This window comes from Papio anubis, chromosome 5 (assembly GCF_008728515.1).
Source record: "Papio anubis isolate 15944 chromosome 5, Panubis1.0, whole genome shotgun sequence".
NCBI lineage: Eukaryota > Metazoa > Chordata > Mammalia > Primates > Cercopithecidae > Papio > Papio anubis.
In genome coordinates this window covers 154,749,346-154,764,669 of record NC_044980.1, presented here as the reverse complement: position 1 = coordinate 154,764,669, position 15,324 = coordinate 154,749,346, and the positions used below count along the sequence as shown (strand labels likewise).

The window sequence follows — 15,324 nt, the reverse complement described above, 5'->3', positions numbered from 1 at the left end:
ATGCATGGTCCCCATTTTTATTTAACGTTTAATGAACCTCAAGAGCATTAGTCTCTTCTTTATTTTTTTCCTTGAAAGTGTCATGTCCTAACTCACCATGGTGGACTGAAGTGTCTATAACTGGCATTCACATTCTTGCCTTCTCCTGGGTGAGGCTATTCCTCCACCTCTCAACTTTGGGCTGGATCATCTGATTGGCTTTAGCTAATAGTATATATATAAAAGTGAATGTACCAGTGCTAGGCCTAAACATTCAGCCTCATGAGATTCTACTTACTCTCTGGCTGTTTTCTACTACTATGAGAAGGGTTATCCTAGCTAGGCGCTGGTCCCAGGAGTAGAACGAGGAACATGCACAGTACAGTTCCCCTAAATAAGCAGTTCCAGCTTGCTTTAGCCTAGATTAGTATATCTCTCAGGGGGGGTATTACATAAATGTTTATTGTCATATGTCATTGAGATTTTCTGGTTGGTTGTTACACAAAAACAGGTAAACAACCTATCCACTCTTTACTATTATTGACTTGTTTGATTTGTTTATGTTGCTTCATAAAGGGGTCATTGCTTTTTTTTTCTACAATTTCTGTCTGAGATATCTAGGAATATTTGAATTTCTAACTCTAGCTCTCAAGCTTCACTTGAAAATAATATTTCTTCATTTTGAATTTATTGACACTCCTCCCACTCCTAGGCCAGAATGCTATTTAATCACTACTTTTACAACATATAAAAAAGTATAATTTAAATCTTCCTTGCTCTTGAACTACACTGATGATTTTTTTCTAACAAAGTAGACATGTTTATGTGCTCCTATCTATAGCACAACACAAAAGACTTTAACAAACCTCCTATATCAGGCCGAAGTTTGTTGTCATATCCTTCCAGCAGGTTGTTTAAGATGACAGTGACATCACCCTCAGGAACTTTTGGAGTCAAGACCCATGTTTTGTTAGAAGCATAATCTTCATAGTCATCATCAGATTTTTGGCTAGTGAAGCTAAGAAAAAAACATATTGGTCAAAAACATATAGATTATACTCAAGTTGACTTTTATCCACAGACCACCAGTGGAAAAGAAGAAATAAAGCAGGATTAAAGCAATGTTTAAACTGAAAAGTCTTACTTGAGGGTTATTCTAATTAAACTGCATAGATGGAGACTAAATGTATTCAAGTGCACACTTCAGGTTTTCAGAATTCTTTGCCCTCCCATGTACAAGTAAACCATGTTTTGCCAGTTACTTTTACTTTTCCCGTATTTGATATTCTTTCTGCCTACTTCCCAGTCTCCTGAAGGAATTATAAGGAAACTATTTGTGTGAAAGTGATGGTTAAATGACCATACGTAGTCTAAGAATTCAGGTATAATGTCTCCTCTTTCCTCCTTTGAAGAGTTCACTTGCCTCAACTTATTAATGAAAGTAAGAGACTGATAATTAGATTCCCTCCCACGAACTGCCAGACCTGCCTCTCCCCACTAACTTGAACACTAAGGAGAGCGCTCAGTCTCTCTGCCTTTGCTTCCTCCACGGTGTGTTTATGTGTATTTTTTCCCCTCACTAGCACTGAAGGCAAGGGCGGTTCTTCTATCTTTGGTTGTGAAGAACCCGGTACTGTGAAGAAGAATGTGGTTACAGACTTTAAACCACCCTTTATCATGGCAAATATTTCTAAGCTGGAAACTCATACCAATGGTTAATATACTACGGTCATAGAAATGAAATGACCTGTTATAACTGATCAAAAAGCCACACAATGTTCTTTGATTGTATTCGCTATACCCAAACCTATCAGAAACCCCTTCAGCAACTGGGCTGGAAGCCACCTGAGAATGACTCTGGAAGGGGATTGGAATTCCTATAGCTTACCAATCCCCTTAGCCCAAGTCCCAGGGCAACCCCGCCAAGATGATGATATTTTCCAGATCCAGGGGCAACGCACACCCTTGCAAGATCTGCCATTTTCATTTTTATCAGCACCCAATGAATATTGGTTACTTTTGTAGTTTAGAGTAAAATTTAAAAAAAAAATACAAACTTAAAATATAACATTTCCCATCCCTGCCCCCATCTTTACCTTATATTACGAAGCATATAGTATAGAATGAATTTTGTCAGCTATGACGTAATTGCCACATTTACCTTGAATAAATAAATGTATATATTCATATATTCTCAAGTCAGATTTATCACCTTTCTTCAGTCATACTCAGTCATCAGGTATATATACTTGCACAAGGTAGTTAAATATACATACCTATGTGTGTATGTGTGTGTGTACACATGAATGCACATATATGTTTTATATACTTCGTATATATAGATCTTGATGACTAAATATTGCAGAAGATGATTATGTGATTAATCTGATTTGAAAGTAAGGATAGAGGATGAAGTCTTAGGAGTAATTACTGTCATGGGTCAACTTAGTGATTACAGTAACCTCTTTTTTTCATTCCTTTAAAGTTTTATGACTAGGAAACATCATGAAAATATATCTGCAAAAGGCCTAACATACTGTCTTACATCTTGCCCTTTAGTGAGCATAGGAAGTTTAAAGGAGCATTAATTTCACACAGTGCCCATAGTGGGTATAATGGGCTGGGCAATGCTTCCGTCAGCTCTCAGAGAGAAAAGCCTCCATGCAAGCAGAGGCCAGTGTGCTGCTAGAAGAAAAAAAAAAAAAAAAAAATCCCTCTTGGGCCTCAATTCATCATTTCTCCAGAGCACTGCTGAACTCTGCCTAATAAAACTTTAATCCCCTGACCCAAATCTTCCTGGTTTAGGGAAAGAAAAAAAAAAGGCTCTCTGGCAAAGTAATTTTCAAATCCCTCCAATAACTCTTGAGAAAAGAATATGGTTGGTTCGTCAGATACCATAATAGAATTTATTACGGTTTAAATTGTTCATGCAAAACTGCCTTTTCAAAAAATCTATCTCATTCTCTCTCTCTCTCCTCTGTCTCCCTGTCTCTCTCTCAGGTCTATAAGACACATGCACCCTATTAATTTTTCTTCAAGAAAAGGGGATATATACTAAATTGTTTGATGTGTTTGTTTATGACACCTCCCACGCCAACAAATAAATGAGTCAAGTATAATGGTGTTGTGTTACCGTCATTCCTACTATCTGGCAGACCAGGAGGGAAAATACGTAAAGTGAAAAGATAAGGGATACTTTTTTAGAAGTAAGACTATTTCCAGAATTGCTCCAACAATTCCTTCAGAGTCATCACCTAGTTTTTTTTCACACTTCAGGATGTCTACTTAGCCATCGAGAGGTAAAATAGAGTACTTAAGAGTATATATTTGGGAATCAGGAAATGCTAGTTCTGTTTCTGGATTCTTGTCTTGCCTGACACTTACTGTTAACGACTTTGGGGAAGTTATTTAACCTTGCTAAGCCTCAAAGTTTTCATCTTTAAAATAGGTTTAATATTAGTTTTCATATTACATTCTTGTGTAAGGTTAAGACAATGCTTAAGTGCTTAGCACAGTGCCTGACACACAGTACTGAAAATAAGTCCATGACAATTACTATATTATTAATGAATCAGTAGCATAATTCATTAATAATGGAACAAATATTATTATAAACATTATATTAATCATTTTATAAAGTGACCACTGATAGATTTATAACACCAGCTCCAAACATGTACCAAAACCCTACATCTACATATGTTGCTTCAAGACTTTTAATACAATATGGGTTGAGGAGAACTAAAAACAAATGTTTGTCAGGAAGAAAAATAATGGTGTCCACACTATAAATAAATAAAGTTATTCTTTTCCACAGTTTTTCCAGCTGAGGTCTAAATTAAAGGAGCTGATGCATAATCTGGGATTGTTTCCAGATTTGTCTTTAAGAAAGGAACTTCTTTTATTAAAGTTATGCTTTTTCTTTCTCTAGAGTGCTTTGGACATAAAAACCTCTGCATTCACAGGTAGGCTCTCTAGGAATAATGAAGTCTTACCATCAGATGAGACATTCTGTGGAATTGTAGGCTCCATAAGAATGTCTGGGCAGAAACAGATTGATAATGATTTGAGGAATTCACTCAACAGTTGAGTGGGTAGAGAGCAAACATATTTGAACTTCTGGCTAAAGGTACTTACCTACATGGAACGGCCTTTAGAAGTTATTACTCCTCCTGGTACCACATAATTAAAAATATATTCTTACAGAGTAAAATAACTGAAATTAAACTTATCCTTCAATTAGCTAGCCATAATAAAAACATTTTTGTCATCTGAGTGATAGTTTCTGAGTGATAGTGTCAGAAAAGAATGTGAAGTTTTCATCTTTGAAAACATTCAAAAAAATGGTTAGAAAATCACCTTATTGAGAGCCTGGGGCCACAGCAGCAACATCGCCTGGGAGCTTGCCAGAAATGCAGAGCTTTGGGACCCACTCAGACCCTGGAATCAGAATTGCTATTTGAACAAGTTTCACAAATGATTCATATGCATATTAATATTTGAGGATCTCAGTTATAGAGTGGTTGTATCGGTGGCACATATTCCTGGCTCTGTGTGTATGTGTATGTGTATGAGTATGTGTACGTGTATATGTACTTGTATGTGTACATGTATGTGTATGTGTTGGGGTGGGATTTTTTAAAATAAAAATTCTCAGGTTCCTGCTTTAGATCTAAATCTGAATCTCCATGTTGTATATTAGATTATTCATTTTTATTCTCATCATTACAGTTTTATGCATAATTTGAATTTAGGCATGATTACAAACATGAATTCATACTTGTAATTAGAAGTAAAAATCAATCCTATTTAGAAGAACAAAAGTGGCTTATAAAACACAACAAATACTGCATACAGATTGTTCATTGAGAGGTTGCTGACAAGTTAACAAGATTCTAGACTTTTTAATTTTGGTACATATTCTGGATGTTTGCCATTGTGAAGATTAGTCATGCAGTTTCTGGAATTTTAAATTTCCACCTAGGTATTTCAGATTTCTATATATTTAATAAAGCTCTCAGTTTACGGGTAGAGGAGGAAAATCTAGTCATTGCCCAGGATAGTAGAACAGCAAATATTTGGATGAGAAATAAAGGCATTTGTCTGCTTGTTCAGATGTCTTTAAATCTATTGGTGTTTGATATAATAAAGACTGAATATATATTTATCCTTCTCTAAAGCAGGTAAGTAGTTGAATTTTAAAAATTGATTATTTGTATTCTTAAACTATTTTTATATTTTTAGTGTTTCCTTCTTTCATAACGTTGGTTTCACTAATATTTGTTTGGTACAATTTTTGGTTTACTTTTTAATAAGTGCAATGAGTTTATATGCAAATTATTTTATAGGTCAAAACAAATCTCTCAAGACATACACACAGGAAAATGATACCTTTGACCTTTTCTAATAAAAATCCCCACGCATTGGATTTTCTGCTCCATTGTCACCTCTAAAATTGTGAATATCCACTACTTATATCTCATAAATCTCTATTCCTTCCTTTACCACATGCACAGGGACTCATTGCTACTCCAGATTCCCATGAGACTGTAGATTCCACTGGGAAACCCATGTCCCAAAAGTATCATTAATACAGGAATCTCTTGTTCCCTACATTATCATGTTAACTGAGAGTTAACTGAGTTCTGAAAATCAGGCCAAATTCCAGAATATTTGCATGTAACTGTCCTTTCTGCCTTCAACCTTTCCTTTGCTCCACTCCTCCATCTACTACTTAGCATGTTTCAATAAAAGCATCTAATCATAGAGACCATTTCTGACTATCTTATCTACATTTCTTGCCCACCCACCCATCATCTGTTCTACCAGGAGATTGTTTCATAGAATTTATCACAATGTGCATTTACTGACTTGTTTATTATCTGCCTTCATTACTAAACTATAAATTTCATGAGTGTATGCTCAATGAAGATTTTTGGAAATGATTTTTATGCTCACCAGTTTTCCTCAGAGAAGTAATAGTATTAAAAATATTCGCTATGTTCTAGGTATAACCTTAATAAAGATTTCACATACATTCTCTCACTTAATCCTCAAAACACTGATATTCCTGTAATTATTCCTGTTTTACAGATAAAGAAGCACTGTTACAATCACAATTATCACTTTAGTTGGCCAAAACTAAACACTGAACCATTATTCTTTATGACTTTGAGAAAGAAATTAAGACCAAATAATCTACAGCTATACATTCATTAAACAATAAGATCATCCAAAATAAATGATTGCTCCAGTTCATTTTCCCTTAGGACAATACATTAGTTGATGCCTGAGTCCAATAAAAGACATGATGCCTTTGGCACAAAGTTAATAACGTTCAGATTTCATAAACTTGCCACTGCAGATACCAATGATTTGATCCCACCACACTGAGAAATAAAAGCAAAGCTTGCAATTTAACATAATGGATGTGATCATCTGCCTCATTTAAACTCTTTCCTCTGTTTGGAAAACAATGTATATAACAGAGACAAGACACACATATAAGCTAGTTCAGTTTAAAGGATGTCCTTCAGCCACTGCAAAAGGTGGAGTTTGGTAAACAGTGTAGGAACAGGCAGAGTAGGTGAGTGTACATCCTCAGAAGGCAAAGGGAACTCAGTATATCGTGGTAAGGAAGACTCCACGCAGTACTATCCGGGAGGACTGGCTACTCTTTAGAGACATAGTGGTGTTCGATGGACAGGGCTATTGGGGCGCTAGTTGCTTCTTCATATAGGTCCTTCAATGGCCTGTGGGATTTTATTCCTCCCAGTAAGGACATGCAAATTCCCTGTACAAAACCTATTCAGAGGGTGCTCTATGCATAAGTGGGTACACGTGAGTGTGTACATGCAAAGAGGGTAGAATTAGGGCAGGAAAGTAAACCATTCGGCTAACAAATTGTCCTACTTAAAATGTTTTTCTCACCTCACATCCTGTTTAATTTTTTTGATATTAGGCTAACAGCTGTTGGTGTGTTTGGCTGAATCAATTATCAGACACTTAGTTTGCAATATAGAAAATGCAAATTGTTTACTTTATTAACAGCCACAAATGATGCATATCAAATAAACGTCTGTGGGATTTTATTAGCTAAGATGAATTTGATTGTAAGTATCACAACATTCAAACTAAATTGGGAGACACTAACAGGTATAATTTTAAATCCTGAGGTAAGGTGAGCTTCTGGGAGTTTCGACTCAGTTCCTTAACTATGTATTCAAAATCTTAGATTTTTTTTCTATCTCTCTCTTCTATCCTCCATGGTGTCAACTTCAACCCAAAGAAGGATCTATGTGGTCACAAGATTCTGGCAACAGCTTTTCACCTCTATGCTTCTTTGTATGTATCCACAAAAACAGAGAGATAGACTTTTCCAAAAGCTCTCTCTAAAAGAAGAAAAGAGTCACTTTTCTAAAAGCCCCCCGCAAAAGCCTCCTGTTTTTTAATATCACTAGCCTAAATGAGATCAGACACATTACACTGATATCAGTGACTAGAGAATGAGAAAATGATAAATATTTAACCTTCATTATATAAATCTACCACTAGCATAAAATATGAAAACAGCTTCCCCAAAAGCACATGAGTTTCACAGATACCAAATTAAAACTGTGATAGTTCAGAAGGTGAGGAGGAAAAATGTGGAGAGGCAGTGACTACGCTCGTTGTGGAGAGTAGAACAGAAATAAATAATCAATGTCAGGTTACATTCTGAAATTATCATTATAGTTTATTTTCTATGGATTACACCTCCCTATCATAGTTTACTGTTTTTATTCTTTGCCTCAACCCTTCTTAAATAAAAGGGAAAAGATGTAGAGTAAATAGGACTCTATACTGCTGGAGGGAAAATATTTTGGCATGATCTGCTAATAATGAACATTTTGTGGATTCTATAACCCAGAAATTTAATCTCTTGATTATTTCCAAAAGGAAATGCATTAACACATCTACTTAAAGACATGTACAAGAAAATACATAGTTGCATTATTTGTCACATACAGGAAAAAATAGAACTCAAATCAACAGTAAAATTGATAAATAAAATAAGGCTTGTACACATAATGAAATATTGTACAACAGTTCAAATTTGTGAAACATTGCTACATGCAGCAACCTAAATTTGAAAAATGAAAATCTGAGCAAAAGATGTCTGGACATTTATATACATGGACAAATATGCAATACTTCTGTTACATAAAATTTAATGACAAGAAAAATTACCTGTAGTGCTCAAAGTCAGGACAGCAGTTATTTGAGGTAAGAGAAATAGGACAGAAATTAGGAAGCAAAGAAGATGTTTTCTGGGGCATTGGCAATATTTTATTCTCAGACATAGTTGGTAACTACATGGGTTTTTATTTCAGTGTTTGATAATGCATTGAGTTATATTTTAATCTTCCATGCTTTTTATACATTAATACTTCTTAAGAAAACAAACTAATCAAGTTTAGCTATGAAGGTTAAAAGCAGAGCATTAAGCACCTAAGGACAAGAACTGCTTCTGTCTTCAAAGGTGTTGTTTTCTAAAACTTTTTAAGTGTCTGGCTTTTGGCAAGGCACCCAATGAATAGTTTTCAAAACGTGAGTATTCATTTTTTAAAAGAAGATTCAGTATTTGTGGAAATCAACTTAGTAAGTAGCTCACTCTCTTTATATATGTGCCCATGTAACAATTAGAGTTAATACTAAAAGGAGCTGTCTATATAAATCGCTATTGTGTGGTTGCCATTGCTCTCTTCATCAAGTGCTGATGATTCTCTGCACGGGAAAACTCAAATGACATATGTTTAAAACATTTTTTAAACTGTAATGAAACAAAGCATGCACGAGTATGTTTATTGCAGCACTATTCACAATGGCAAAGACATGGAATCAACCTAAATGTCCATCAGTGATAGACTGGATAAAAAAAAAATGTGGTACATCTACACCATGGATGAGTATGCAGCCATAAAAAAACAATGAAATCATGTCCTTCGCAGGGACCTGAATGGAGCTGGAGGCCATGATCCTTATGAAACTAACACGGGAACAGAAAAGCAAATACTGCATATTCTTACTTATAAGTGGGAGCTAAACAATGAGGACACATGAACAAATAGAGAGGAGCAACATGCACGGGGGCCTCTCAGATTGTGAAGGCTAGGAGGAAGGAGAGGATCAGGAAAAATAACTGATGGGCACTAGGCTTAATACCTGCGTGATGAAATAATCTGTACAACAAACCCCCATAACACAAGTTTACCTATGTAAGAAACCTGCACTTGTACCTACCACTGAACTCAAAATAAAAGTTTTTAAAAAAGTAAAAAAAAGGAAAAAAAGGACTAAAAAAAAAAAAAAAAAATGAAACAAAGCCAAAGTTAACACAAGAACAAATCCTAAAGTCACGTCAGCTGTCCATGGCTGCTGGGTAGGACAGAAAGAAAAATGTGCATGCTAAATTGTGGTTAGAAAGAAATGTAGAGAAATGATTCTTAAACTGGAATATTTCTCATTTATCTCTTTATAAAGCATTCAGTAGAATTATTTACAACACGTTAAAAATAGTATTTTCACTTTCTCATTCGTGTATACCTTGCTACAGAATAAAAGCTACGATGACTATGTTCTACTTAATATATGTACAAGGAAGCTCACAGTTGCATTGTCACATACAGAAATAAATAACACTCAAATCAGCAGTAAAATGGGTACATAAAATATGGCATGTACATATAATGAAATACTGTACAACAGTGCAAATTTGTGAAATATCGCTACATACAAAAATATTGACAGCCTCATAATCTGCATGACCTTGGGAAAACTGGGACAGCTTTTCTTGCACACTACACACTAACGTGGAAGATTTTAAAGGCAGTAACCTGAAGTGGGTTCATAAATATGTTGGTCTCATGCAGCATTTTTTTATCAGATGGTAGAACTTACACACTATACTTGTCTTGTTATTGGACTATAATGATAACACGATGACAAAGTCAATGTAATAAAGAAGGCTTCCAGTCCTTCACTCCAGAAACACACATAGATTGCATTTCTTGCCATGTTCTATGAAAATCCAAGACCCATTTTAATCAGAGAAGATATGCAAACCATAAAAGAGAAGGATGTAATTATTTACCCTCAGGAAATATATCAAGCAAGAAATACTTTGTATTTCTTCATTTATATGATGACTAATACATTATAAATATGCAAGGTGCGGCAAATACTGAATTTTCAAAATAGGACATAGGTTAGTCATTCTTAACCCTGGCTGTGTGTTAATATTAAGTGGAGGGTTTAAAGAAATGCCAGTGCTGAACTCCTACCTCTTATACTGATTTAATTGGTCTCCATGAGACCAAGACTTTGGTATTCAACTAATTCTAAGGTGCAGCCGTAATTAAGAGCTACTGCAAGATAGTGTGACAGAACAACCTGGACTTTCTTTTCTTAGAGTAAATAATTACTTTGGTAACTGCTTTAGGTAAGCCAGATGTCACTTGCTATATCGCTTCATGGTAAACCGAAAATTCAAAATAGCATCATCCTCAATATTTTTGGGCTATTAAGATAGCCCTGTATTAGCATTTCCTAAAGCTTGGGACACCTGCTGTAGTACACAGACAATTTTAATTAAGTGTCACATAGGTATGGTATTAAAAGATATTGAAACATATAATTAGAAAGTTTTTCCCTTTTACATTTTCTTTCAGCATATCTAATTATACTGAGGGCAAAGTCTCGGTTTATTTCTAATTTATCTTTAGCCACTCTTTTCAATTTGCTAATCTGCCTTCTAAAGAGAGCAACAGCAAGCTTGGCATATCTGGGAGACCAAATACATAATTAAAATTTGATAACATTGTTCTGGTATCATTGAATTTACTTTGCTGTTGTCTTCTAATATGAAAAGTGACACTGATTTCCAGTTTGTATTGTTTTATTAAATGCATTAAATAAAATAATCTTACTAAAAACTACTTTGTCTTATGAAAAAAGTTCAGTCATAAATGATCGTGTATTACTTAGATGTGGCAGAAAACATTGAATTTGGGAAACAGTGACTTACAGATTTAGATTTCTTGATCCTTCACTAAACGGCTTATATTTGAGACTCTTTTTTGAAAACAGTTGCAGATGGAAAGAAGTACAAAGTATAATGCTGATATCAAAACACTCCTTATCTATTTAAGGAGACAAATACCTGAACAGCTAGAAAAACAACAACGCTTAAATAACAATGCAAGACAATACCAAAAACGTTCTCACATTGTAGAACACGACTTAACTCTATCTGTCAGCACCTCCAACTTGACATTGAGGTTATTTCTATCAATGGTTTTTTTGCATTCACTTTCAAATCTCAATTTATGTGGGTAAGAAGAAAAATTTCTTCTAGAATACAAAATATTTTGAGGAACTGATAAAACTCTTGATTCTTCCTCTAGCAAAAATGTTCATATATATAAACATGAATAATTTTTTAAATATTTGCAAGGAGTCCACAGATGGATAGGAGATTTTCTGTGCACTTTCACGTGACACATGAACAAAAGATTAAACTGTCTCAGATTTAGAATCATTTAAAGGTCACTGAGAACAAGTGTATGAAAATGAAGGCTGGTTCCATATTTAGGCAGATATTCAAATGTATCAAATGTATTTGAAAATTCATATTGTTCTATGGTGACAGGAAATGAAATATTCCAATTTTATTTTCATGTTTAGATGTTTGAAATGATAAAGCAAAATTTTTCAGATAGTTGATTAAATTTTCATTTTCATACACTAGTTTTAACAACACATGTGCATACATCTGAATGACCATAATTCTGGAAATTTTTCTTATTCATCTTTCTTATACTTTTCTGTTTGTTTCTTTCTTTTCTAAAATTGTGCTAAAACTTTATTTTCAGATTCAAGGTAAACAAATGCCAAAACTGTCCTCGTGGTCAGGGCCAATTCTAGAAGACTACTACTAAGTTTTCATTGACTCTTTATAGATAAAATATTTTCTTAAAATCAAGGTTTTATTGTTCACTTTAAAAAGTTAATCAAGTCATTTCTTACCCTTATCTTTTAGTCTTGTTGTTAGTACTGTTCTTGTTCCTCTTTCCTCCTACTCTCGTTATATAAATAGCTTATTTTTATCTCTATATAATATGAATTTACATAACTAGGAATTATGAATACTCCAGATTATAGAAATTTGTGTTCATTCACTCGTTTGTGTTTATTCACAGACATCTCTTATGAGCTAAGCACTATTCTTAGCACTTAGAATTATTACTTTTTTTAAAAGTTCCATATTCAGAATGAACAAATTAGTTCTTCATGAACCCATTTCGGAAAGTCCAAAATTACATTTGTTCCTGGAATTCTGGAACAATACAAAAAAATCCCCAATGAAATTTGAAAACATCCTAACTTCACCCCAATTTTAAGCATGTGTTAAGTCAGAAAGGTTTATATAATAGAAGAGGGCTGTTTGTGTAATTTACAGATTTACAAGTTTAAATCTTTTAACACTCAATAAGGCTAAAAGCCTTAAATTATTATGAATTCATATTAGAAAATGAGAGTGCCTTAATGAAATAACAAGATAAGTTACCGTCTTTGCTGGCAGTATATTACCATCTCTTACACACGGCTGCAACACTAATGTGCATTTTGTAAAATTAGGCTTTTATAGAATCCATACTTCTTCCCCCATCTTCCCTATTATTACTTTCTCTAGTCTTCCTACATCATCGGGTACATAATCACCAGTAGTATCAAAGCAGAACACGTAACCATTGAAAAGTTCATAATTAATTCAATCAAGAATGTACTCTCAAGGAAAAAAAAAAACTCCATTTTGTCTAGAAAACTGAACGTGATCATTTTTATGTAAGCGTTTCTGGAAAAAAAAAACTTAGCTAGACAGTCACTGTGTTTTAAAATCTGGTATTCTGTAAGATAAGTTTTTAATTATCCCATGTAAATATTTAGGAGTGGAATTACTGTGTAATATATTAAGTGTGTATTTAACCTTATAAGAAATTTCAAAACTGTTTTCCTGAGTAGCTATACCATTTTCATTCACACTAGCTATGTAGTTCGAGTTGCTTGACATCCTCACCACACTTGGTCTTGCCAGAGTGGTTTTTATTTTGCCCATTCTAATAGATGTGAGGTGATATCATATTATGATTTTAATTTGCATTTGTCTAACAGGTAAAGGCTAATGATGTTGAACCTCTTTTCTTGTGTTTATTTGACACCTCGACAACTTAGATGAATCTCAAAAGTATTATGCTAACTGAACTGTATGTGTCTCTAATTATACTCTTGAAAGAAAAATCTTCAATGATGAATAACAGATCAGTTTCAAGGAGTAAAGGATTTGTTGTTGTTGTTGTTTGCTTTTGTTTTGTTCTTGTGAGTACCATAAGTACCACTCAAACCAAGAATACTGATTGGATGATGCTTATGGTACTTGAGAGAACTAATATATGTGTTAAAATGTATGTAAGTATACACTAAGAGGTCAATTATGCTGTATGATAACTTAAAAATACAATTATTATTCTGTAATCATCATTAAACTTTAAAAAATATTCTCTGCCATTAGATATTTGTGGAAATTTTCTAATAATAAAGTATGAGATAATTGGGCTTAAAATTTTAAAAATTTTGTGGGGAGAAATAAAATTTCATTAATGAACTAGTACTCTGGTTTCTTATTAATTTTGTATACAATTTTTAATCTCTGTCTTACTATTTGCCTGGATTTATACACAGATTAAGTTCAATAACAAATTTTATGGATAGGAAATAAGTATACTTTTGTCAGTGGTCTCTATGAGAATCCCTTAAAATTTTAAACGTTCAATTAATGTCCAAATCATAATAATTAACTTGGAATTTAGCAATAGTCTTTGCCATTTATTAGACGCAAAGTATTTAGCTCTATAAAAACAAACCTATTTACACATTTACACACATTAGTTAAATATAATGCAATAATTTCATTACAATGCCATAAAATAAGTATGTTTTAAATCATTGACATAATAGTAAAATCAATAACTGGTTCTTGGTCTCGCTAAGATTTTGCAGTAGGATTTAGAACAACACGTTACATAACTCTGATGAAGCTAAAAGTCAGCGCTTGAGTTAATTGGCAAGCAACTGAAAACTGGTAGGTAAAATGCAACTCTCACCATTCCCCAGATTATATAGGTACACTTTTCCCTAAGAATGAAACTGTTGGTATTAGTATATGAAGTCTTACACCAATCCAAACTCCTTCCCTAGAATACAATTCAAATTACTTACCATGGTTTTGAGACCATACATTAGGAAATAGTTTTCTGCCTCCCAAGTTCTTCCCCCTGACTGTTTCATTCTCAATCTATCTTCCAGCCACCTGGACCTTCTTTTCATACTTAAATTACACCAAGCGCTTATTTCTTTGGGGATTCTTGTACCTGCTGTTACTTATGATGATAATGGTCTTCCCTTCAATCTTTTCATTGCTGGGTGCCTTTCCTCCTCTCATAGTCTCAACTTCTTATCCATTATTCATAATTGCCTTTCCTGGCCAGTATATGCAAAGTAAAATTTCCTGGATTATCTTCATCACACCACACTTGTTATTTCCTCAATGCTATCACAATTTGAAGTTTATTTAATTTGTTTGTTTACTGTCTGCTTTCCCCCAGACAGCAAGGTCTATTTCCTAGTACAGTGCCATGCAAGTATTAGAAACTCAATAAACATTTATTGAAGACAGGAAGGCAGGAAGCAGGCAGGAAGGAATTTGTCCACCTTGCATTTATATTCATTCTGCATTTAACACATTACCTCAGAGCTCAACAGGGGCCAAATGGTATCTTATGTTAGCTTATTTCAGGGGAAAAATGAACAGAATCATGTGGGTTTATTGGTTTAAAACTGCAAAAATTAGCCAGGCATGGTGGTGCACCCCTGCAATCTCAGCTACTCAGGAGGCTGAGGTGGGAGAATTGCTTGAACCTGGGAGGTGGAGGCTGCAGTGAGCTATCGCACCACTGCACTACAGCCTGGGCGACAGAGTGAGACCCTGTCTCAATAAAAATAAGTAAATAAAATAAAAATAAATAATGTTTGAGTATAAGATGTATATCTGGGTACACAATTAACTTATATCAGAATCGATAAGTGAAGTAAATCAATATATAGGTATGACATTGTCGATAAGTAAATTTATAAAAGCAGTGTTATATATTATTACATTATATATAATATATTATATTTTTACAACTATGTCCTTCTTCTAGAATATAGGCTTTACAAGAGCAAGAATTCTGTTTGCCTTGTTCAGCA

At 34.1% G+C, this 15,324-nt stretch overlaps 1 protein-coding gene across 2 annotated transcripts in view; it reads right to left on the bottom strand.

The window, feature by feature from the left end:
- Nucleotides 1–15,324, bottom strand: part of GABRG2 (gamma-aminobutyric acid type A receptor gamma2 subunit) — an 89,463-nt gene that overhangs the window by 61,827 nt on the left and 12,312 nt on the right. For both annotated transcript variants that reach the window (XM_017960107.3, XM_009209527.4), the window contains exon 2: nucleotides 846–997. In XM_017960107.3, coding sequence (XP_017815596.3) covers nucleotides 846–997 — 152 coding nt within the window. The remainder of the gene's footprint in view (nucleotides 1–845; nucleotides 998–15,324) is intronic.